The following is a 26,857-nucleotide window of genomic DNA, read 5'->3' as shown; positions in this document are numbered from 1 at the left end:
GTTGTGTGTGTGTGTGTGTGTGGGGGGGGGGGGTGTGAACGAGGGAGGGGGCGTACAGTGCGGGTGGGGGATGGTGCGCGAAGTTATTGTGGGGTGAAGTTCTGCTGGTGGTTAGGGTCATATTGTAAGAACAGCCCTTCTGACCATGAAATTATGTCACCAAAAGTTTCCGGCAATAGCATACGTAGCGACTAGCGAGCCTGAAGCCCCCTCTGGGCTTTACTTGTTTATGCCGTTTTTGAGAACAAAAAGTAAAAAAAGACCTCAGGACTAATGTAACTGCTACAAACTTTGTTTGAGAGCAATTAATTAGCCGGAACGTTCAAAGTAAATTGTCCCTTTCAGCTTCAAAATAACCTTTAATTGGAACACATCCGTACTTATCAATTTTGAACGTTTATAATCGCCTGAATTGTTCCAAAGAAAGCATATACAAGCCCTCAACTTTATTTTACATTCCTTATACTAGCAAGATGAATCGAGATCATGATCCTTTCCAAAAATCAAGACATTTAAACGCATTTAAGTTCTTCATTCTTGTGGCTGTCAGCATTAAACTATTGCTTGCGTCAATTTTCATTTTAACAACTTGAACCACCGCCAGATTATCACTTTTTTGAACCACAACCATCATCGTTCTGAATAAATCAGAAGGCAGAACGTCGTGTCGTTGAAAAATTTTAATACGAAATTCAATTTCTATCTAAATTGAAATAACAATAGAAGAATTAAAAGTCAAAAATTACTACAAACAGCAGGTCACTCATCGTTACAAAGCACAGATATGTGTTAGCTAGCAGCTACATAACTCAACACCTAATCACTCAATTTGAAGACATAAAAAATACCTTTATTCATTATTGAATGAGAGCTTGAATTACTAAAAGGTGTTCAGTTACTCAAAAAGTGGAGATTGAGAAATGATCGAAATGAAAATAGAGGTATGGATGTTCAATTTTTGATTGATTTGGAATTTTTGATGATAACCTGAAGCCATCGGATGTTATTTCACAATCATATTCAAACCATCTTTAATAGGTCACTGATCAGCATAATTCCCCATGACACGCAAAAAAACTATTATAATTAACAGCGCATATGCAAATGTTATCAGAGCTCAAATTAACATAATCGAATTGATCAAACTTAAATCGCTGCAACCTTCATTAGAAGCGTCCACAGGTATTGAATTATACATACATTTGAACGTCTCAAGATGCAAAAAAGGAAACAAAGCATCCAAAATTAGCAAACTTACCCGAAAATCCGGTACCGGTAGACGCTAATAATGTGGATATTATGACTATAATTGATTCAGAAATGGATTTAATCTCCATTGACTGCTTTTATTCTGATCAAAAAGATGTTCTCATTTTATTCAACAAACTAAAACCCCTTTATACCGGACATAAAACGTCCACCCGAAATATTCAAATGATTGCACTTACTAACGAGTTACCAGTTAGAAAACTTTTGTTTATGCTAATCAGTATGACCATCACAATTCGCTATTAATCCATTTCACTAGCACCACTTGACGACCGTGAAGTATTGTTGACCTTCCTGGTCTTATCAATTTCCGAATCGAGGTCCAGGTTAAGTTGCAGCGGGGGTTCCAACTCACTTCCAATGTCAATTTGTACGCTTTCTGATTTTCCGATTGAGCTTGCATCCGCTGTCAATCTCAAATCTTCTTTCGACAATGGACTGAGGTTGTCGCTGGTGTTTGCTGCCGTGTTCTGCAGCCCCGATGCTGAGTTATCCGATACGAGAGACGGTGTTGCATTTTTACGCTTCCTCGCAGCAGGAGATTTGGAGTTGGAGGCTTCTTTGGTCTGAAAAGATTCACAGATTTCAGTGACTTTTTAAGCTTCACGCGATTCGTTTCATTAGCTAAGGGTCTAATCAGAGGTCTAAAATTATAACTTCTGGGTAATATCAATATTTAACCGCAACCAGGATAATGGGACAGGGTGCTTCTAATATAAATAACTACTCTTACTCGTTCAACAATCCTTACAATGTTCGTTTGTGTATTGTATTTTAAACCGCGGTTCTGTCGATTATATATTTTAAATCACCTTTTTCAATAATGTATTTCAACCCTTTTTGCCGTCAACTAGTCACAGTTAAATGAAGTCACCGATAAAAACGATCACAAAGTTACCGACAACTAGCCACATATAAAGTAATGTAACTATTCAAACTATTGACAAATTTTAATTTAATTAAAATCTCTGCAATCGGAATTGCTTTGAATATACTCAGACGAACTAGGATATTAATTAGCCCAGGCAAAACGGTGGCGATTAACTTTCGCAGCTGCATTGAATTCGTCAAATGAATAGACAACTAAAGGTTGAATATATCTATGGAAAATGGTGACAGCCAAATGCATGAAATCGGGGAGTCCATGTCAAACAACAAACCGCTGAATAATCGCTACGTAATATACTAACTATAGGTTACCTGATAATAGCGCCGTGCGTACTATCAACATAAGATCATTAATTATTCAGCAGACTAGACAACGTGAGTGTGGTTTTCAATAGACAACATGGCCGACAAGTTGCCGGAGAATAGCCGCGACAGCCATCTGTCAACAGACCAAAGATAGCCTGCAGATTGCCGGAAACTCCCATGTCCCCGATTGGGATTGAACCAAGATCATAAAAAAGGGATTTTTTTCAAAAAAAAGTCAAAGGTGCATGCTATTTTGACTATTTCTTACTTATGCATATTCTTGTTTCTTAATGAAAGGATAAAGAGATTAGTATCAAAAAAATATCAAATCTGGTAATTACAACCCGTAAGAACCAAACATAACCGACTAACGTCGGAAAAATTGCCCCTCGAACTATTTGTAGCGCTAATCTATTGCAGCCTGCTTCAGTCCGGGTGGGGGAGGGTGATTAAATTCACTAAGGAGGGTTTCAAATGACGTCATCAGAGTTCATTATATACCACAATAAACCCTAAATATTTAAAGTGAAAAATGACACCAATTTCGGCGCTTTTCATTTGACTTTTAGTAGTACACTGTTGCCAATTGAGTACAGCTGCTCAAAATGTTGAATGAGAGAGACATTTAGATCGCCCGACTCGCAAAAAGTCAAAGACGCAAAAGTCCCTCGAAAAGTCAAAACGGTCAAGCAAAAACTTTGCAGAAAAATATCAACACGTTTACAATAATTGCTTCAAACTTCGTTTGAGAGCAATTAAAAAAGTGTAAATAGCGGGCACCCAAACTGGGCTTTAAGGGTCTATCAAGTTTCTATTTTTGATTTAGTTTTTCGATATTCACTCAGTCAGTGTAGATTGCTTTGCTCAGCAACTGCCGTTTAAAAGCATTTTGAGCACAATAAACCTAGCCCAGAGGTCAAAGATTTCACGCAAAATTCCGAAATAACAAATTTTTGGCTTGACGTATTTACAAAATTAGGAGGTAATAATAACCAGCTGAGAAAATTACGGCTGCTATCAGTAATATAAACGAAAAAAAATGAAATCCGACTGCGCTGCAGTAGAATTTTTAAATAAAACCATTCATATTTCAAATAGCGTTACAGATCACAAATATACTAGAATATTGGATACTTTAACAATTTAATAAGTTAGCGCTTAGCTCTAATGGCCTTCTGGATCTTTTTCGTTTGTTCCCCCCAGAGGAAGTTATGCACCCCCGTTACATAGAAGGTGCCATTACATAGTAAATCATTATTAAAAATTATGGCACTTGCGTCTGTGGGGGTGGGGGGGGGGGGGGGGGTGCAAATAATATGCAACCACTAAGCTGTGGAGTGACCGGTGTGTGAGTGTGTGTGTGCGGGGGAGGGCTTAAGCGAGGGGGCAGGGTTGCGATAGCTAGATGAGAGGAGGTTCAATTCTACTTCAATTTCACAGAGTCGGATCTGAAGGGCCGCAATGGGGTCGCGCTTGCGGTTTGGTTATTAGTGTCCACTGAGGGCCACGTGTTCCAGGGTCAGCAGTTTGGTCTCTGGTCAGGTGTTCCTCATTAATAGTCCATTTTTTTAAATAAAATATCAGTAGTACTTGCTCTGTTTATTATCTGGCAGTGCCCTTCGGTCACTGACAGAGTACACCTTTTTCTAGCTCTTCGGGATTTTGATGCATTACAAGGAGATGGTTTTTAAACCTCTGATGACCTGAGAGGCCATGTTGTGGGTTAAAACCCACAGAACATGCCCTCAAAACTTTTTCGTCACAAGTTCGAAAAATGAAATTTTAATTCTAATTTTTGCCCCAAGAACGGTACAGGTCAACCTTATTTTTTTTCTCGGGGGGAGAGGAAAACAGTTTTTGTGCCGAAAAGTCAATTTAGAAATTTGTCGATTTTTGCACAAAATCTTGAAATTTTTTGGACTAGGAAAATTTTTTGGACTTCAGAAGATTTGAGTGGTTGCCTAAACGTGCCTACCTCTGCTTAACAATTGATCCTTATCGGAAAAAAAGTGTTTTTCTAATTAAAACAAACCCGGCAGATTGCCGGAAAATAGCCGCCGTTGATTCCGATAAGCATGATTGGGATTGAAAGACTAGAAGATATTGAAAAAAAAAAGATTTTTGTACAAAAACATTTTTTAAGTCCGGTTTATTTTGATGGCATTTCGCAGTTGAACATACTTCTGTTTCTTAGAGACAGGCTACAGGGGCTACTATCAATACCAATAAGCATTAGAGATGGTAACTAAGACTTATAGGAACGACGTTCAAATAGCGGGCATCTAAAATTGGGCTTTATCCCGTTTCTATTTCTGAATTAAATTTTTTATACTGACTCTGTTCATTTTTGAATTGCTTTGCTGAGGAACAGATGTTCAAAATCACTTTTAGCCGAATGAGAGAAGAGAGAAACTAGCCTAGAGAAGTCAAAAAGATTTCACGCAAAATGTTGAAAAAGCGGCAAAATGAGGTAAAGCAAAACATTTTTTTGTTAGGAGCGCTATAATAGCCAGCAGAGAAGATGAGGGCGGCTATTAAAAATGGGACTTTTTGGACCATTTTCCAACAAATTCAAGTACTGATTTTAACTTCCAGTTCCAACGCGCACAAAACAATATCCTAAAAGACATTTAAAATGCGAAAGAGCTTCAAGACGCTTTAAAGAGCTTCTTAAAGATTATTGACGACCACTAAGTCAATTGCATTTGCGCTTTGGTTAATTTGTGGCATTGAGGATCAATGGAGCAAAGTTAATTGATGAACGTTTTGTTTAAGAGCATGTACCAAGCATAATCAACAAAGCTTCGGTTAATGCAAAATTAAATAGGCTCAATGCAAAAAAAAATCCTTTGGCTCAAAAAACCAAGAGGAGATCAATATAAGCTCCAAACATTGCTTCGCGGCCATTAACCTACACATCAGTTATTTGAGTACTCTCTATTAGACATTTCACCTACCGTCTCTACCATCTTGCATCTGCTACAGAACACCAACATGCGTTACTTTCTACCATAATTACAAAATCTACAATAGAATGATAATTTACTTTTAATTGTTCCAACTTGGTATTCCTTTGAATAGTAACATAGGAGCTTATTTTTATTTTTAGGAAGAAAACAATCAGAAGAAAACTTTTTGTAATGTGATTCTTAAGAAAATTTGATCGATGTTGATAATTTTGCTTGAATGATTTGACGTATTGTTTGTTTCAAGCATATTTAACCATATGGTTATAATTTACTTGTTGCAACAAAAAAATTTCTTTGCGATACACTGTTCTCAAAATTTACCATAGGTAATACAAAAAACCTGATAAAATAACCGCACAACCTTCGCAAAATCGTAATTTTGTTATGTTCAATTTATAACTTCTGATCCCCCTGAACAAAATGCGATGCTAAAACACCAAATTCACTGGTTGTTCAAAATAAATCTTCATTCTAAATCAAAACCCAATGGCGAAACGTTTGAGGTCTGTTACCGACGACTTGATACATACCTTTGAATGTCGGCTATTGCTTCCATCGCGCGCCCTTTCCTTCTCCTTGTGATGTCTCCTACTTCTCGCTTTTGATGACCTCTGTTTCTTTCTCGCAATTCCTCCCATTCCAGCACCCCCACCTGCACAAAACTTCACGTTTATTGCCCCTGCCTCGCCCGCCATAGACTACGAGATTCTTTCCGATTAAAGCATAAAAACGTTGAAAAAAACTAATTCATTGACATTAGTTGTGTTACTAAAACTCAGCATTGAGCTATACGAAATGTCTTGTCTTCAGTCAACCTTTGATGTCTTGTCTTTAGTTGTTCAGACAACCTAAATAAGTGATGTCGATAGCGGCCTATGCCGCTATTTCATTTCACACTTTACAACCTGCCAACCATTTACATATGTTCAGGCTGGCCAAGAACGCAAATTTTTCACTCTCACTGACTGCCAGAAGTAACCGCAAAATTTCTGAGGTCGTTGAGAGCGATAGTTTCAAAAATTGCGAGCTTCAATCATCTGAACAAATTTTAATCGGTTGGCATAAACGTTGTAGCAAAATATTTGTTAGTTTTGCTAATTATAAATAAAATACTTAAATTGTTGATGTCAACAACATTTCCTAACTTGTAATGTTCGGAAACCAACTTCTAAAAAGGATAAAGTGACCACAGTGTTTGATTGTTATCAGAAACGATTTCACTCTTTCTCAAAATTTAAAATTCTATATGTTGTTGTGTGAACCTGCAGCTGCGGCCAAATCCAGCTGATGTCTGATACTCTCAGGAAGTTCATTGTCCCATTCCTCCAAAGTCTTGTCCTGTCCAGGTGGAAGCAGCACGTGCTGGGATTGGGGTGCCTCTTCAAACCTACAACCATATCACAAAATGATGTTGAAACTGGGAAAAAGCTAGTGTATACTAGAGGAGTGTCGAAAGGCAGCAGTCTCGTGTGTTTGATCAACAAGTATTTGTGATCGAACAAAACTCATTTAATTACACTTAATTACCATACATCACACCTGAGGGCCCCTTCTGCTAATTTTCCTTTTAATTTAGAACCTTAATAAAATGCTGCAAAGAGTGAACATTGAACTGAAAATTTAATGCGACAAAATATAAAATTGCTACATGATCAACATAAACATGTTATTTGACATTAGCCCGTTAGAAAATAGGGGTAGATTTAAAACCGCCCTTTAAATAAATCAATGTTCATTGTTCTAGGTATCAAATAATCTTTGATCAAACTCAGCAAACATAGCCGACAGATTGCCGGAAAATAGCCGCCGTTGACGCGCCTGATGCAGATCGGGATTGAAACAGAAAAAGAAAACATACCCGTCAAATTACCGGAAAATAGCCGCCGTTGATTCCCATAACCAAGATTAGGATTGAAAGACGGAAAAAAACTAGTGAAATGATTTTCGTACAAAAAATGTTAAAGTGCGAACTATTTTGATGTCATTTTGGAGCTGAACATACTCCCGTTTCGTAGTGATGCAACACAGGGGCTAGTAATAATACCATTAAGCATTAGTGATGGTAACTAAAAACAAAGTTCGAGTAACGGGCATCTAAAATTGGGCCTTATGGGTTTATCCGGTTCTATTTCTTATTTCTTTTTTGAATACTGACTCTGTTCATTTTCAATTGCTTTGCTGAGCAACTGCTGTCTAGAAACTCTTTGAGCAGAATGAGAGAAGAATGAAACTAGACTAGAGATCAAAAAGATTTCACGCAATACGTTGAACAAGCTGTGAACTAAGGTAAAGAAAAAAATTTTTATTCGACGGAGTAAAAAAAAACACAGCAGGACAAGTCCTGACGTACAATTCAAAGAATTTTCGTTGACTAAACAAAAAATCAGATCAACAAAATAAAACAAAACAGAAAATCAAAGTTAAAATGACGCATGTGAACAAAAAACAACTAGCGAGAAGAGAAAATTTGGTTCAAACAAAAAAATAGGCATAGAATGAACTATGAATGGAATAAAAAACATTTAGAAAAAAAAATCGATCCAAAAAATCGAAAAAACAGTAACAATCAAAGTGAAATTGCCGCATGTGAACAAAAACACCACTAGCGAGAAAGCAAATTTTTGTTCAAACACCGTTTACTCACTCTACTTCAAAATTAGAGAAAAAAAATCACGCCGCAAAACCACTTGCTTTTTTAATCCACCTACTGTTTCGGCGTGACTAAAAACACTACTCCAATATGACTTTTAAAAATCATTGAAATGTGTGAACAGATCTTTAAAAAAGACAGCGCCCCAAAACAATTCAAATTCTTTGAATTGTAAAAAAAAAATTAGGAGCGCTATAAAAGCCGGCCGAGAAGCTGAGGCGGCTATTAAAAAGAGAACATCAGGATTAGTTCTCTTTTTTTCAGTGTCAAAAAGTGTTTCAGTGTCACGTGAAAATCGTGACTTGTGTATAAAGAAAAACCTGATCAAAAGGTAAAGCGAATTAAAAAAGAGAGCGACTAAACAATAGCCGTTGAGAAGCTGACGGCGGCTATTAAACATAACTGACTAAAGTCGGGCGAATTGCTCTCAAATGACCGACAAGCAGTTGGCGTCGTCAGTAGCTAGCTACGGTATAGTGAGGCTAGCTTTAGCTTCATTGAAAGGTCATGAGGTGCGCGCAGCGGGGGGGGGGGGTTCACCTGGTGTGTGGGGGACTGATGCAACGGAGGGGGGTCATCGGCTGCACGCGGCCACGTCCTCATGGCCTGAACTATGTGCAGGGGTGGGGACTAATGCGGAGAGAGGGATTGAAGTATACGTCTCCAAAACAGTTTCTGTGAATCACATACTTGCAGAGTAGTAAGCTGAAAACCTCTCTAAGAGATTTTAATGCCCTCGGGGTGCTACCTGTTTATACCGTTTTGGAGGATCAAAAGTCAAATGGGTCAGACAAAAAATCGGTGTCAGCTAAAAATCCCATGCAAATACCACAGGACTAACATAATTACTACAAACTTCGTTCGAGAGCAATTAAAAACCTGCCATATATAAAACTAACAAAAAACTCAAAAAATGCAAGAAAACAGTATTCTATGATCAACAGTTGCAAAAGCAACTAACAAAATCAAGATCATTACAGAGAGGACTCTTTCATGTATCGTTCGTGACATTCCGTAGAGCTGCTTCCGAGAAAAAAATTGTTGGGCATCTTGTTTTTTAACGAATGAAGACAATTTTCGAGGTGGTCACTCATTTGCAAAAAAGGTGCTTGTTCTAAAAGTTCAGATACGTAACTTCGGTTTAAGATAGGCCAATAATTCCTTACAAAGTTACAATCAAGATATGTCTTCAAGTGGTGGTTAGCAGTTTTCAGTAACATTGGAAAAAGACTGGGTTTTACATGATTGACAAGCCGAAAAAAAATTAGTTCAGAATCCAGGACGTGATTTTCTATTTTCATCAACATTTCATGAGACGAGTTCATTAGTTGAAGAAGGTCGGTGGATGTTAGATTCAGGTTTCTTTAGGCGGGAGAATTCAACGTGACATCTGATTGAGAGGCCAATAGATAATTATAGCTCAAACTTAGATTCAGAATCAAGTTTATTTTTGTGGCCATTATTAATCGACACTTCAGGAGTTGGTCAGGTAAGTTTTTTTTTGTTTTCCGAAACTTTAACAAAAAAACTTATAAGTTTCCTGATGTTCAATAAAAACCACCACAATAGTCAGCAAGCTTTCAATAAAAGAACAAAAATTGTAGAGCCACAATTCTTCCCGTTTCTATATGAACATCTTTGTCAAGGTTTATGAACTAAACATGTTATCATAGATAACATACTTGCATTTACTGTAGAAGAACAATTTTGAACGAAATGAATAAAGTCATCGTATCAATTAAGCCAACCTCACTAGATAATGAAAATCGCTTACTCATGAGCAATATCCTCTTTCTACTTCAAATTACAGGCAAGGAAAACATAAAAACGCATTTTTTTATTTCAAAAAAAACATAACTGACTGACGTCGGGCTAATGGATTCTGTAAACGACAGCTATGGCTTAGGGATGCTAGCATTAGGGCGTTCATTAGAGGAGGGATGGGCGGAAGAGGGGTCTCAGGGGGCGGGGTGTCAAGCCATGCGTTGTCAAGGGTTGGGTTCGGAGGGCCGGACGGGGGTCCAATCGCCGGGTGCAGAAGGGTGAGTAGGGGGTTGTGACGGGTCAGATTCGTAAATAAAGAATCGCCCTTCACGCCATCTTTTCTCATCAAACCAGTTTTGATAGACAATATTCTTAGAGAATTGTAAGGCGTAAAGCTCAAGCACTTAATGCCCTCCAGTTTTTACCAGTTTAGCCCATTTTTGAGGACGACGAAAAGTTAAAAAAAAAGTCAGAAAAATTGGTTAAAAGACCGCAGGACTGATATAATTGCGGAAACTTTTGTTTGACACCAATTAAATACCTTTTATATAATCTGACGAAAGTTAAAGAATTCGAATAATCGAAAAATTCAGCTACGTAGATTGGAAATCAGGATTGAGCGCACTCAAAAATCAAGATGTTCAGCCCGAGGAAAGTTAATTGAAAATTCAAATCAAATAGACGAAAAGCGGTCAAGCAAAAAAATCGCAAGACCAAAAACTCCATTTAATCTTTTGAAAATCTCGAGGAGATTAATCATTTGAAAAGAGCTACTTTACACTCTTGATTAGAAAACTACCGGGTCGGAACTTTTGCTAAGCTCTGCACGCCATAGATTGATTATCCTTCTTGAATACCATAAAACCACATTTTTAATATTGCAATTCCTATGAGCTTTGGCATGTTTTCAGCAGTTTTGGAAGCATGACCAACTATCAATAAGTAGTCATCAATTCTCGTGATTTATTTGGACTTTTCCTCAAAATCCTCTAACACAATCCCAAAGAACACACAAGAAAATCTAGAATAATGCAGTTTTTTCGGATGCTATCAAGTCCGGAATATGTTTTCAGTTCTAATAGCAGCTTGATATGAAATCAGTAGTTTTTTAAACATTCCGTTCTTTATGTTGACTCTAGTTCACAGTCCTCAAACGAAATCTGATCTTAACAGGATCTAAGAAAACTAACCCGAAAGTAACATTAGGCGTCTCAAAGTCAAGAGAATCCTTCCACGGTAAATAGGACTCAATAGCAACTGGGGACTGAGAACATGGTATTGACTCCGAGTCACTTCCTCCCTCACCCGAGTGACCCCCTGATCCCTCTTCCCCACTGTGTGAACAACTGCTCGCTGCTTTCTCCTCGTCGTACACTTTGATTTTTACGTCTGAGTTCTGCACAGAAGGCACTAAAATACAAAAACGTGCTTCAAGTTTCTCAAATACCATTAAAAATTCAGAATATTTTTTTCTATAAAACGAAACTCGTTTTTGACTCATATAGTTTTCAATTACTGGCTTCACGAAAATATCTCACTGTACATTGTAATAAAAACGACTTCAAATGAAGTCTCTAAATTCTCCATCTACACATCAACCATACGCCGACTACAATCATCATGATCAGACTAATTACCTATTTTTGACCATTCAATATCATGTACAAAGAATCAAATTCGAAAAATTAATAAGCTCCATTTCATCACTTTCATTAGGTAAAATTAAGTTGTGAAAATGATGACAAGTAAAAGAAATAAATCGAAGAGCGCGCTACAACTTTCTTTTGCAAGAGAGAACTACCTGATCGAGTTAAGTGACGAGCATATTTTTTAAGACAGAAAGCACATCACAAAAAAAACAATTTGCAGTGATTGGAAAGGTCATAAGCAGTAGTGAAGTGTTACCTCAGAAAATAAAGTAAAAGTATTGGCGAATGACGTCGATTGGAACACGAATAGATAAAAGAAAAAGACACTAAGCTGAGTGTCTGTTTTTATTCTAAAGATCAGCTCAAATTTAGCTATCGTAGCCAATATTCTTTTGTTCTATCATAATTTTTGACTTTTTGTCTCCTCGCCTTCATTGAGATCCAAAAAACCTTTTCTAAGATTTTAACGTCTGAGCTACAAACCAGTATAAAGTTAACCACTGCAGCTTAATGAAACATAACGGACTAATGTCTTAACAAAGTGTACACGAACGACAAGCTGGGGCACGGCTGTTTTGTAGCATGATTTCAGCCGGGGTAGAGGCGAGAATCCGTGTGAAAAAATTTAGTAAAAATTTCAAACTGACATTTTCACCTTAAATTTTGCACTTTGGAAGCAAATTAAGCGCCTAAATGCTAATGATCAACGTCCGAAAGCAATGTTCGAAAAAAGTCGAAGTTCAAGTAAGGAACAGACTAATACATCTCTTCGAGCCGAGTTGTGGAAAGTACAGCACACCATTACGTACATTTTATTCGCAATAACTTCTAGAACATAAGTACTCGTCTTCGGGTCGCAAAACGACACACACGACTACAATAATTGTTTCCAACTCGTTTGAAAAAAGACGTAAACTATTTTTTAATCAAATTTATTCCAAAGTTTTGTATTTTGTTTTTACAGTGATTTCATTATTTCTGTCTTACAGAGATATAAATAAATACAGTCTTACAGTTTATAAATAATCCTATAAATAGCACGAAGCATCCATTTTTAATTTAAAAAATCAAAATTTGTCAGATAAAACTCTGTATTGTCTAAGGAAATGTTTCTTCGGGCGCCCAAACTATCAGCAGTTGCCATTAAATACATCATCATAACGAAAATCAAAATTAGGATGGAGTTTTTCGCTTTTGAGAGATTGTTGTTTTACAGCTTCTCTCCAATTTTTTTGCCTCTTTCATCTTCTAAAGAATTTTCAAGAAAAACAAGAACATTTATCAATTCAGAGAAATAGATTATCGGCAGCTCATGGGAAGTGTAATAAAAACTTTCAAATACAAAGTTTTTAGAAAAATTCATTTAAATTTTCTCCCATTATCTTTGTCTTTTCATGTCCTTCAAAGAGTATAAGAATCTCAATTCCTGTTCTTCATTTACGATATTGAAAGGTCCGTAATTATTCAAAAATTAAAACAACAAGGCGAACTAAGATGTCATTGACCAAGTAGAGCCAAGGTTTGTTGCATTTTACTGTTCTTTGTGGGGAAAAGAAAATTTGCTTCATTCTCTTGTTTTGTATTTCAAGTTTCTTCTTGTTTTGTATTTCAAGTTTGAATTATTGAGATTTTCGGCTGGAATTTTTTTATTAAAGCACTTAAAACCTCTATGTAAACGTTATCTGAAGCCGCAAAAACCAAAGCTACCAAGTTTATGACAAAAAAGTGGAAAGAGCATGTTGAATGACCAACGTACTCAAAACTTAAGGGTCTTCAGACATCAACCTTGTATTTCGAGTTTTTCCTTGCGTTCATTTTTCTGCCAAAATCTTAATTTTGAGCTCATTGTTATCTGATTATTTTTAACCGAAATTTCCGTAAAATACAACTCTTTCAGAAAACGTGCCAATTTATTTTATCCGCAAAAATTCTGAATAAGAGAACGATCAATTGCATCATGCAAAATAGAAGAATTTAAGCGCGGAAACGTCCTTGAGAGTCAGTCACTCAAGCGAGCAAAAATACATTTTAGAATAAAAATACGTGGCGATAGAGACAGCAATGAATATTACACACCTCGTTCGAGAGCAATTAAAAACTATAAACAAAACCTAATATCGAATTATCACATTCTTATATGATCGCTGTTGAAAACCATTTATTCCGCCTAACTTCATTTCATCCTCCCTTTCTTCTCCGCATTAACATTACTTTTTAACAACCCGTCCGAATCTCAAATGTTAATTTGAAACATATGCACAGGATTTTTCGTTTTTAAGCAACTTTATCTCAAATATGCTTCGGAAATGAGTTAATTTCAATGTGAAAAATTGAAAGAAAGGATGACAGCTGATGCGTATGAGTGATAAGAGGTCCGCGAATCAACCAGGTGCAGATATCACCTGTTTGCATCTCTTGCATGCATGAGTAGTAATAGAGTGAGTGATAGTCCCCGGGGGGGGGGGGTGGGGACCCCATGTATTAAGATAGGGTATAGCGGTATTTTCGGAGTAGGGTCCCCCCTCCATGTATTAAGATAGGGAATAGAATCTCCATGTATTAAGATAGGGTATAGGCGCGTACATGTATTAAGATTAGGAATAGAATCTGCATGTATTAAGATAAGGGATAGAATCTCCATGTATTAAGATTAGGAATAGAATCTGCATGTATTAAGATTAGGAATAGAATCTGCATGTATTAAGATTAGGAATAGAATATCCATGTATTAAGATTGTGTATAGCCGCCATGTATTAAGATTAGTCATAGCGGCCAACATGTATTAAGATTAGTTATAGCGGTCGACATGTATTAAGATTAGTTATAGCGATCGACATGTATTAAGATTAGTTATAGCGGTCGACATGTATTAAGATAAGTTATAGCGGTCGACATGTATTAGGATTAGTTATAGCGGTCGACATGTATTAAGATTAGTTATAGCGGTCGACATGTATTAAGATTAGTTATAGCGGTTGACATGTATTAAGATTAGTTATAGCGGTCGACATGTATTAAGATTAGTTATAGCGGTCGACATGTATTAAGATAAGTTATAGCGGTCGACATGTATTAAGATTAGTCATAGCGGCCAACATGTATTAAGATTAGTTATAGCGGTCGACATGTATTAAGATTAGTTATAGCGGTCGACATGTATTAAGATTAGTTATAGCGATCGACATGTATTAAGATTAGTCATAGCGGCCAACATGTATTAAGATTAGTTATAGCGGTCGACATGTATTAAGATAAGTTATAGCGGTCGACATGTATTAAGATTAGTTATAGCGGTCGACATGTATTAAGATTAGTTATAGCGGTCGACATGTATTAAGGTTAGTTATAGCGGTTGACATGTTTTAAGATTATTTATATCCGCTGACATATATTAAGATTAGGGGTACTTTTTGAAAAATTGTTGAGGTTTTTGTACATTTTTACGCCGTTTTTTCAATAATTTCTAAATATTCTCTTCTGATTGGTTAAAAATGACAGCTTTTTTTAAAAAAAATTGAATTGAAAAAGTTATAAATGACAGACATAGTATAAATTATGCACATCAAAATACAAAATCACTGAAACATTTACATTAAATTGGTATAAAGTTTAAAGCATAATTATAAAAATTCACAAAGACAAAATAATAAAATTTTGAGCTCATTGTTATCTCATTATTTTTAACCGAAATTTCCGTAAAATACAACTCTTTCAGAAAACGTGCCAATTTATTTTATCCGCAAAAATTCTGAATAAGAGAACGATCAATTGCATCATGCAAAATAGAAGAATTTAAGCGCGGAAACGTCCTTGAGAGTCAGTCACTCAAGCGAGCAAAAATACATTTTAGAATAAAAATACGTGGCGATAGACACAGCAATGAATATTACACACATCGTTCGAGAGCAATTAAAAACTATAAACAAAACCTAATATCGAATTATCACATTCTTATATGATCGCTGTTGAAAACCATTTATTCCGCCTAACTTCATTTCATCCTCCCTTTCTTCTCCGCATTAACATTACTTTTTAACAACCCGTCCGAATCTCAAATGTTAATTTGAAACATATGCACAGGATTTTTCGTTTTTAAGCAACTTTATCTCAAATATGCTTCGGAAATGAGTTAATTTCAATGTGAAAAATTGAAAGAAAGCATGACAGCTGATGCGTATGAGTGATAAGAGGTCCGCGAATCAACCAGGTGCAGATATCACCTGTTTGCATCTCTTGCATGCATGAGTAGTAATAGAGTGAGTGATAGTCCCCGGGGGGGGGGGGGGTGGGGACCCCATGTATTAAGATAGGGTATAGCGGTATTTTCGGAGTAGGGTCCCCCCTCCATGTATTAAGATAGGGAATAGAATCTCCATGTATTAAGATAGGGTATAGGCGCGTACATGTATTAAGATTAGGAATAGAATCTGCATGTATTAAGATAAGGGATAGAATCTCCATGTATTAAGATTAGGAATAGAATCTGCATGTATTAAGATTAGGAATAGAATCTGCATGTATTAAGATTAGGAATAGAATATCCATGTATTAAGATTGTGTATAGCCGCCATGTATTAAGATTAGTCATAGCGGCCAACATGTATTAAGATTAGTTATAGCGGTCGACATGTATTAAGATTAGTTATAGCGATCGACATGTATTAAGATTAGTTATAGCGGTCGACATGTATTAAGATAAGTTATAGCGGTCGACATGTATTAGGATTAGTTATAGCGGTCGACATGTATTAAGATTAGTTATAGCGGTCGACATGTATTAAGATTAGTTATAGCGGTCGACATGTATTAAGATTAGTTATAGCGGTCGACATGTATTAAGATTAGTTATAGCGGTCGACATGTATTAAGATAAGTTATAGCGGTCGACATGTATTAAGATTAGTCATAGCGGCCAACATGTATTAAGATTAGTTATAGCGGTCGACATGTATTAAGATTAGTTATAGCGGTCGACATGTATTAAGATTAGTTATAGCGATCGACATGTATTAAGATTAGTCATAGCGGCCAACATGTATTAAGATTAGTTATAGCGGTCGACATGTATTAAGATAAGTTATAGCGGTCGACATGTATTAAGATTAGTTATAGCGGTCGACATGTATTAAGATTAGTTATAGCGGTCGACATGTATTAAGGTTAGTTATAGCGGTTGACATGTTTTAAGATTATTTATATCCGCTGACATATATTAAGATTAGGGGTACTTTTTGAAAAATTGTTGAGGTTTTTGTACATTTTTACACCGTTTTTTCAATAATTTCTAAATATTCTCTTCTGATTGGTTAAAAATGACAGCTTTTTTTAAAAAAATTGAATTGAAAATGTTATAAATGACAGACATAGTATAAATTATGCACATCAAAATACAAAATCACTGAAACATTTACATTAAATTGGTATAAAGTTTAAAGCATAATTATAAAAATTCACAAAGACAAAATAATAAAATTTTGAGCTCATTGTTATCTGATTATTTTTAACCGAAATTTCCGTAAAATACAACTCTTTCAGAAAACGTGCCAATTTATTTTATCCGCAAAAATTCTGAATAAGAGAACGATCAATTGCATCATGCAAAATAGAAGAATTTAAGCGCGGAAACGTCCTTGAGAGTCAGTCACTCAAGCGAGCAAAAATACATTTTAGAATAAAAATACGTGGCGATAGAGACATCAATGAATATTACACACCTCGTTCGAGAGCAATTAAAAACTATAAACAAAACCTAATATCGAATTATCACATTCTTATATGATCGCTGTTGAAAACCATTTATTCCGCCTAACTTCATTTCATCCTCCCTTTCTTCTCCGCATTAACATTACTTTTTAACAACCCGTCCGAATCTCAAATGTTAATTTGAAACATATGCACAGGATTTTTCGTTTTTAAGCAACTTTATCTCAAATATGCTTCGGAAATGAGTTAATTTCAATGTGAAAAATTGAAAGAAAGCATGACAGCTGATGCGTATGAGTGATAAGAGGTCCGCGAATCAACCAGGTGCAGATATCACCTGTTTGCATCTCTTGCATGCATGAGTAGTAATAGAGTGAGTGATAGTCCCCGGGGGGGGGGGTGGGGACCCCATGTATTAAGATAGGGTATAGCGGTATTTTCGGAGTAGGGTCCCCCCTCCATGTATTAAGATAGGGAATAGAATCTCCATGTATTAAGATAGGGTATAGGCGCGTACATGTATTAAGATTAGGAATAGAATCTGCATGTATTAAGATAAGGGATAGAATCTCCATGTATTAAGATTAGGAATAGAATCTGCATGTATTAAGATTAGGAATAGAATCTGCATGTATTAAGATTAGGAATAGAATATCCATGTATTAAGATTGTGTATAGCCGCCATGTATTAAGATTAGTCATAGCGGCCAACATGTATTAAGATTAGTTATAGCGGTCGACATGTATTAAGATTAGTTATAGCGATCGACATGTATTAAGATTAGTTATAGCGGTCCACATGTATTAAGATAAGTTATAGCGGTCGACATGTATTAGGATTAGTTATAGCGGTCGACATGTATTAAGATTAGTTATAGCGGTCGACATGTATTAAGATTAGTTATAGCGGTCGACATGTATTAAGATTAGTTATAGCGGTCGACATGTATTAAGATTAGTTATAGCGGTCGACATGTATTAAGATAAGTTATAGCGGTCGACATGTATTAAGATTAGTCATAGCGGCCAACATGTATTAAGATTAGTTATAGCGGTCGACATGTATTAAGATTAGTTATAGCGGTCGACATGTATTAAGATTAGTTATAGCGATCGACATGTATTAAGATTAGTCATAGCGGCCAACATGTATTAAGATTAGTTATAGCGGTCGACATGTATTAAGATAAGTTATAGCGGTCGACATGTATTAAGATTAGTTATAGCGGTCGACATGTATTAAGATTAGTTATAGCGGTCGACATGTATTAAGGTTAGTTATAGCGGTCGACATGTATTAAGATTAGTTATAGCGGTCGACATGTATTAAGATAAGTTATAGCGGTCGACATGTATTAAGATTAGTCAAAGCGGCCAACATGTATTAAGATTAGTTATAGCGGTCGACATGTATTAAGATTAGTTATAGCGGTCGACATGTATTAAGATTAGTTATAGCGGTCGACATGTATTAAGGTTAGTTATAGCGGTTGACATGTTTTAAGATTATTTATATCCGCTGACATATATTAAGATTAGGGGTACTTTTTGAAAAATTGTTGAGGTTTTTGTACATTTTTACGCCGTTTTTTCAATAATTTCTAAATATTCTCTTCTGATTGGTTAAAAATGACAGCTTTTTTTAAAAAAATTGAATTGAAAATGTTATAAATGACAGACATAGTATAAATTATGCACATCAAAATACAAAATCACTGAAACATTTACATTAAATTGGTATAAAGTTTAAAGCATAATTATAAAAATTCACAAAGACAAAATAATAAAATTTTGAGCTCATTGTTATCTGATTATTTTTAACCGAAATTTCCGTAAAATACAACTCTTTTAGAAAACGTGCCAATTTATTTTATCCGCAAAAATTCTGGATAAGAGAACGATCAATTGCATCATGCAAAATAGAAGAATTTAAGCGCGGAAACGTCCTTGAGAGTCAGTCACTCAAGCGAGCAAAAATACATTTTAGAATAAAAATACGTGGCGATAGAGACATCAATGAATATTACACACCTCGTTCGAGAGCAATTAAAAACTATAAACAAAACCTAATATCGAATTATCACATTCTTATATGATCGCTGTTGAAAACCATTTATTCCGCCTAAATTCATTTCATCCTCCCTTTCTTCTCCGCATTAACATTACTTTTTAACAACCCGTCCGAATCTCAAATGTTAATTTGAAACATATGCACAGGATTTTTCGTTTTTAAGCAACTTTATCTCAAATATGCTTCGGAAATGAGTTACTAATTTCAATGTGAAAAATTGAAAGAAAGCATGACAGCCGATGCGTATGAGTGATAAGAGGTCCGCGAATCAACCAGGTGCAGATATCACCTGTTTGCATCTCTTGCATGCATGAGTAGTAATAGAGTGAGTGATAGTCCCCGGGGGGGGGGGGGTGGGGACCCCATGTATTAAAATAGGGTATAGCGGTATTTTCGGAGTAGGGTCCCCCTCCATGTATTAAGATAGGGAATAGAATCTCCATGTATTAAGATAGGGAATAGGCGCGTACATGTATTAAGATTAGGAATAGAATCTGCATGTATTAAGATTAGGGATAGAATCTCCATGTATTAAGATTAGGAATAGAATCTGCATGTATTAAGATTAGGAATAGAATCTGCATGTATTAAGATTAGGAATAGAATATCCATGTATTAAGATTGTGTATAGCGGTCGACATGTATTAAGATTAGTTATAGCGATCGACATGTATTAATATTAGTTATAGCGGTCGACATGTATTAAGATAAGTTATAGCGGTCGACATGTATTAGGATTAGTTATAGCGGTCGACATGTATTAAGATTAGTTATAGCGGTCGACATGTATTAAGATTAGTTATAGCGGTCGACATGTATTAAGATTAGTTATAGCGTTCGACATGTATTAAGATTAGTTATAGCGGTCGACATGTATTAAGATTAGTTATAGCGGTCGACATGTATTAAGATTAGTCATAGCGGCCAACATGTATTAAGATTAGTTATAGCGGTCGACATGTATTAAGATAAGTTATAGCGGTCGACATGTATTAAGATTAGTTATAGCGGTCGACATGTATTAAGATTAGTTATAGCGGTCGACATGTATTAAGGTTAGTTATAGCGGTTGACATGTTTTAAGATTATTTATATCCGCTGACATATATTAAGATTAGGGGTACTTTTTGAAAAATTGTTGAGGTTTTTGTACATTTTTACGCCGTTTTTTCAATAATTTCTAAATATTCTCTTCTGATTGGTTAAAAATGACAGCTTTTTTTAAAAAAAAATTGAATTGAAAAAGTTATAAATGACAGACATAGTATAAATTATGCAAATCAAAATACAAAATCACTGAAACATTTACATTAAATTGGTATAAAGTTTAAAGCATAATTATAAAAATTCACAAAGACAAAATAATAAAAATATCACATATTAGAGAATAATAAAAGTTATTATAAAAGCTCTACAATTTGAGGGGTTCGGTATGGATACCGTCAGCTAGAACTACTCGCTTGGGATAGAAATAGGATAACCCTTTCTTTGTCTGTTCGTATGTAGCAACACAATGATTTATTGTTCTGAAACCTCTATTTGTCGAAGTAAGGTTGATAATTTCGTCCATCACTCGTCGATATTTTTCCACAGGTCCATCTCCAGTCTCCTCCAGAGTTTTGTTCAAACCTTTGCTACTGAATTTGTACTTGTCCGACTTAGCATCGTAGCAACGATAGGTTTTACTGCAGAGACAAATCATTTCGGAGCATCTGAATTCTTCCTTGAAAAGACCTGGTTCCCGTTTATCATGCTTCTTATGTTTAGAACAACATGTTCTAGGGAAAAAGTTGTGTGAAGCATCTGCTCTGAAGGAATCATCACAGTCCTTTTCTCGCAAAGTCTCCCATTCTTCCTTTTTAGCAGGTCGAATACAATCATACAAGTTCTCGTGCGCTAGCGCTAAATAAAGAGAATCTGTATCCATCTCTAACTCTTCGAATTTATCCACATCGCAATATCTGTCGAAGAAATTATAGTAGAGCTCCAACATACGTAATCTTGCGTACTGAAATATGAAGAATCCAACTATTATAGGTTCTCGATGCTCAATTTTCGATTTTGCAAGCTCAACTTCGTAAATTTCTTTTGACACATTGTTCAGACGCTTAAACATTTTCCCATTGATTTCTTTGTGCGTCTTCTCATCATTCAAGTACTTGGTCTCTGTGTGTCTACTTCTGTCCATAATTTGATACCCATAAGAGCTGTTACCCAACAATTTCATTGTCTCAGCCACAACGCTAGAGTCAGGATTTTCATCACCCACTCTTCTAGCATCTACCACTGACTGAACAAAGTTCTTGAAGCATTTTTTGGGTGTGTATTGTACAAATCTATAAATCTTTGTACATTTCAGACCAAGACTGAGATAAAAGTTGAGTAAAGGTGTAATGATTGTCCCATTTTCCAACTTGAAGCTCGAAATCAACATTCGTTGAGGTTGTTTGAGTAGGTTGTTTTCAATTGCATACTCTCTCATATATTCTCCAACATCAGCTCGACTGACATTAAAGTTCTTAAAAATAGGAGGAAAATTAGAGAACTTGTACTTTAATCCGTCTGGAACTTCGAGATCGCACTGTACATATCCAAACATTTTCCCATCTCTTATTTTCGCTAAAAGAGACGCTTGCTTCATAGGTAGTTTGCAGGGAAAGTTCTTCCTCACGTGATTTCTAACATTTTCCTCTTCTTTAACACGTTCCCACCACTTACACTCCCAGACTTCAACAATATTGTATCCTTTGTTTCTCAAATAATCTCTTCTCAGTTCATCGTGTTCTCTTTTTCTGATTCCTCTCTGCATTTCCTCCTCCGAGAGGCTTGCTCGAGCTTCTTGACATGGGCAAAAATGGAAATAACAACCCATAGCTTCGAATACTGTGTCACAATGAGCACAAAAACCGTCCACGCTAAAACAGTCAATCTTTTTCTGTTTCCCGGTCGTATAATAGCTTACAATTATGCATTCCGGGCGTTGTGATTGGAGATAAGACATGACCATGTTCTCAAATGTTCGAAATTTATTGGTTCGAGCTTTGAATTTTTGAGAATTTGTGTCGAGTTCCCACCGTGTGTAAATTCCTGTTGGCATTTCTTGACACATTGAAAAGGGATAGAGTTGACTAGCATCAATACCCACGATAGATTTACAAATATTTTCTGAATTCCTGATAAAGGTTTGATCAACTACTGCCTTTCTTGTGAACACAATAGAAGGTCCACCAGTCATGTCCTCGCGTATTTTATCATGTAAATCCTTGTCACTTTCAACAAATGGGAAAAATTTGTGGTTTGTTGACTGGTGAAGACAAATGTTTGCTAAATTGGGAAGTGTACATCCGAGTTTTAACATGTCGATTCCTTTGTTGTGATAAAATTCCATCATTTTTTGCATTGCTTCTAGTGTTGGAACAACATCCTTGTTGTTGTACCATTTGACAAAATCTCTAAATGTAGACATTTGCTCTTCCTCCCAAATCACTTTCAAGTAATTGTAGTTGTCGACTCCAGATGGGGGAACTTCTTTCAGTCTCAATTTTTTCAGAGCTTCTTGTTGAGATAGCCCACTGTTCAGCAATTTAGTAAAGTCAGTGAATTCTTTCTCCAAAGGGTTGTGATTCTTCAGCTTACTGAAGAAACAGACATAGGGGGGTAGAAAAGGTGCGTCAAGTTTATTTGGAGAATCGAACCATTCATATGGGAAGAAACCTTTAGTCTCACTTGTCTTGTAAGCTTTGAGGAATGAATCGAGAGATGTAGCTCCTCCAAGGAAATTCAGAATGTCAAGGAACTGCACGTCACCGAACTTGAAGGAAACAAAATGATTTGCCTTTTTAATAACTGTAGGTTGAATATCCCGTTCATGAATGAGATAAGGTAGAAGGTAGGATTTGATGAGATTTAAATCGTACTTTCCACTGTTGAATCCAAATACAGGTAATGTGTTGATATAACGCTCAAAGTGTTTTTGCAAGTCCAAAAGTTGATTTTTCTGCATTTGTAGGAACTGAGTAGACATATCAGCTTCCTCCTCCTCCTCAAAACACTCATCTTCGAAATCAAATGCAGGATTTGTGCGACCTTTCCTTTCGTTCAATTTTTCAAAGATGGCTTTAACTCGGCTATTGATTATCTCTTGAATTGATGCAAATTTTGTTTGCATTTCGGTTTTACTCTTGTTAGCTAACTCCTCAAGAGCTTCGACAAAAGAAACAATCAGGTTCTTAGGGTCTTTGTCGTATAGAAACACAGGTTCTTCAATCAAGTTGGAGGAAATGGAGACAGATATTGGCTCATGTTTTCCAATCCAAGTAGTTGTATTTGTATCTTTTAACTCTTCAGTGGGAACGCAGATAGATTCAAAGTCAAAAATAGCAAAGTTTTTGAACAATTTTTGATCATCGTTGTAGGAAATTCCAAATGCATCGAGTTTATCAAACAAAGTTTCTCGCAGAGCATACGCACTCTTTGGATAAATATGCTGTACTCTGTCTTCGCAGGATTTTACATGACGGTTAAAATTACTTACGTATTTTATAAATGTATCGCAACTGGGGCAACGGAATCGTTTAAAGAATGTGTTAATATCATCCACGTAGCATATATGGTTGTTGTATCGCAGTAAATTAATGTTCTTTTCGTACATTTCAACACTTCTTCTTGCAAGTTCTCCAACGAATTCTCCTTCTTCTATATCAATATCATATATAAAGATGTTATGTTTTATCGCATTTTCAACAAACACGAGATGATCGATTGATACTCCCCTGAAGTTGATTGCATCATGTCCGGATTCATGAAGAAAAGCACTCAACAAATTTGCTGCATTCGTTTCCAACTCAGATGATCCGTACAAGTGAACAGCTATAGCTCTGAACAGGCAAAGATAATCTTTGTAGGTCTCGTCGTAACCATTCGATACAAGACAATTCACATCTGGTCGTCTAAGTAACTGTTCAGGAAGAACAGCATCGATACATCCCATTGGAATGTTTTTTAGGAGAGCGCAAAATATTGTTACGTTAGTAGTCAAAGCAAATCGCCATTTTGTATTTTCCCTCTCCTGTGCACACGTCTCCACTAGATCCATTTTCTCTACTCTGTCTTGAAGAGAGACCAAGTCACCTTTTGAACAGAGCAAATGAGATTTTTCAAAGAAAGTGTTGTTCTCATGCGCATAAAAGTATCGATACTCATCTGTGTCCACATTGCGCAGGATAAAACCAAGAGCCAGATTCACTTTGGCAGCACAATTTAATTTTTCGAAAACTTCTTTTAATTTCTCGTTGATCTCATTGGGATCGAGCTTGGACAACTTGAAGTTAAACACTCGATGTCTCCCATTCTCCATTTCCGTATCATCAAAAAAGTGCTGGCAAGCACTAAGTTCCTGCTGCAATTGCTCGTTGTTCTGGTCTAGCTCCTCTGATTCTAAGACTTTTTTGAGCTTTTCACACAATTTGGTCCCAACTTTTGTCGAAGTTCCATGCTTTCTCCTCTTGTTGTTGAAGAGAATAAAAACTTGGGAACTCTTCCAAGCACACAGTACACACAGTACTAAGCTTAACATCTTTTGGGGCATGATGCTTGGCAAGGTGATAATTCAAGTCTTCCTTCTTCTTTGTAAAAAAGTTGGGACATTTGGGGCATGATAAAGTCCCACTATCACAAGACTGTTTGTGTCTGGCCATATGCTTTTTCACCACCATTTTTTCGCACTTTGTGCATTTCACTGGGAGATTTCTATCGAGAGCAGGCATTGTTATGTTAGTTCAATATGAATTGAGTAAAATTCACGTAAATTGCGGAGCAACTCAATCTGAAAAAACAAAAAGTATAATGATTAAAAGCTGATATGTAACTTTGAGGTACTCGATGATGACTCATCCCTTCCAAATATGGAAATGACGTCATTTCTATTTTTAGATTCAGGCGTCATGTCAGAACATTCTAGAAGATTGATATGATTCTAATTGCGACAGTTCTGTATATAATTAACTAGCTTTCAGTTTATATGTACAAATTCATTCCGTGGCAAAAAATTCGAACTAAACATCTTTTTCTCATTTTCTTCTCACTCTTATTTGTTAAACATTACTTGAATTTTTCCATACAGATTATTTCCCCAAAAGAAATTACAACAAGAAAACTATTCTTTAAAAATTCACGATTGTAACAGTATTTTGTATAGATTTAGTCCAAAATTTTGTATCTCAAATATTGATAAAATTTACTGTCTGAGATCAAATTTAGTTTTACTGAAAATAGAAACTAGTGAATGAATGTGCTTCCAACACAACAAGAGAGAGATCAAGAAAAAGTTTCCATCTACTATTGAAGAACAAGTTTACGTTGTACAACTTAATGTTGTTGTAATAGAACCTCCCGCCCAATCAGACTTCAGCTTTAGAAATCTAATTCTCAAGATAAACGATTTCATTTTATGCATTGCTTTTTCTATTTTAATTTTCTTTTATATTAACAGAGTTTTACTTGATACCGTATTCATTTGAGAAAAATGTTGATCAAAAATCACTTACAACTTTTGGAAAAAATTTACAAAAGAAAGGAAGGAATTGCTGATGCTTACAGAGTAGACAAAATTGATGTTGACTCTTATTTCTTCTACAATTTTTTGGACGTTTTTACTCAAAACAACAGAATTATCCGATTTAGTAAAGGATTTGAATATGCAACCTTTTCTATAAAAAAATTCGAGTATGATGACTACATAACAAAACAATCTTTCGATTTATCGCCAGAACTACACATCAACAAGTATGAAATGCTTTTCATATTGAATTCTGTCCCAGAGATAATGGAACAGTACAGAAATTTGTCTCAATCTAATTATATCCTAATTCCTGAACCAGTAACAATTACTTCATCTCTGCAGAGTGCGCTTTTCTTTCATTATTACAAGGACTACAATGCAGAGGGGGTAAGACTACGATTTGGAATACGACTCCCCAACATTTATATACAAAAATTTAGTTCCAAATTTGGAACATTTTCCGAGATCGATTTGAGATTTAACGAGATGGAGAGAATTTATCAAAGCTTGACTTTTTTGATCAATTACGTCAACTCATTTGCTCTAACTTATCCATCTTTGGCTGTTAACTAGGATAACATGTGTAAAAAGTACCTTTTTTGGTCACTATTCAGTTTTGAGCTTACGTGTTTCGGATAGTAATGTTAGATTTTCTATGAGTTGATTCCTTCTTTGGTAACTTTACAACTGAGGCATTTCCTTTTCTGGAAAATAACGTCACTTTTTCTGCTAAACTTTACCCTTTTTGGAAACTTTGTTCTCATTGGTTGGAGTTTAGTATAAATAGAGCTGAAAAATTCACCTGGCATCGCTTGCTTTCTATTCTCTAAAATCAACATCACCTCTGTCTCAACTACATTAATCTCTCATCTAATCTCACCTCATTGAGAAATGGAATTTACAGTGCAGAACAACAGCCTTCTCTACTCAGTTTCTTTCACAGAGGAGACTGCTCAGATCAGCATCAGAGACCTATCGAATGGGTTCTACGAGTCAATTCTAAACCTGCCTATCACAGTGTGGCACAT

At 35.9% G+C, this 26,857-nt stretch overlaps 1 protein-coding gene across 4 annotated transcripts in view; it reads right to left on the bottom strand.

Annotated features, from left to right (window-relative positions):
- Nucleotides 1-1,444: 1,444 nt before the first annotated feature.
- The window catches only part of LOC142337488 (putative Na(+)/H(+) antiporter nhx-9), an 80,124-nt gene continuing 54,711 nt past the window's right edge, over nt 1,445-26,857 (bottom strand). For 2 of the 4 annotated variants that reach the window (XM_075386744.1, XM_075386746.1), the window contains 5 exons: nt 11,037-11,256; nt 6,695-6,819; nt 5,963-6,084; nt 2,470-2,490; nt 1,445-1,835 (listed from right to left, as the gene is read on the bottom strand). In XM_075386744.1, the coding sequence (XP_075242859.1) occupies nt 1,512-1,835; nt 2,470-2,490; nt 5,963-6,084; nt 6,695-6,819; nt 11,037-11,256 (812 nt within the window). In that variant the 3' untranslated portion in view covers nt 1,445-1,511. Of the gene's footprint in view, nt 1,836-2,469; nt 2,491-5,420; nt 5,443-5,962; nt 6,085-6,694; nt 6,820-11,036; nt 11,257-26,857 lie in introns of all 4 variants that reach the window. The other 2 variants (XM_075386747.1, XM_075386745.1) reach the window with 2 other exon arrangements.

Source organism: Convolutriloba macropyga, chromosome 4 (assembly GCF_964194025.1).
Source record: "Convolutriloba macropyga chromosome 4, txConMacr16.3, whole genome shotgun sequence".
Taxonomy (NCBI): Eukaryota; Metazoa; Xenacoelomorpha; order Acoela; family Convolutidae; genus Convolutriloba; species Convolutriloba macropyga.
This window is presented reverse-complemented; position numbering and strand designations above follow the sequence as displayed.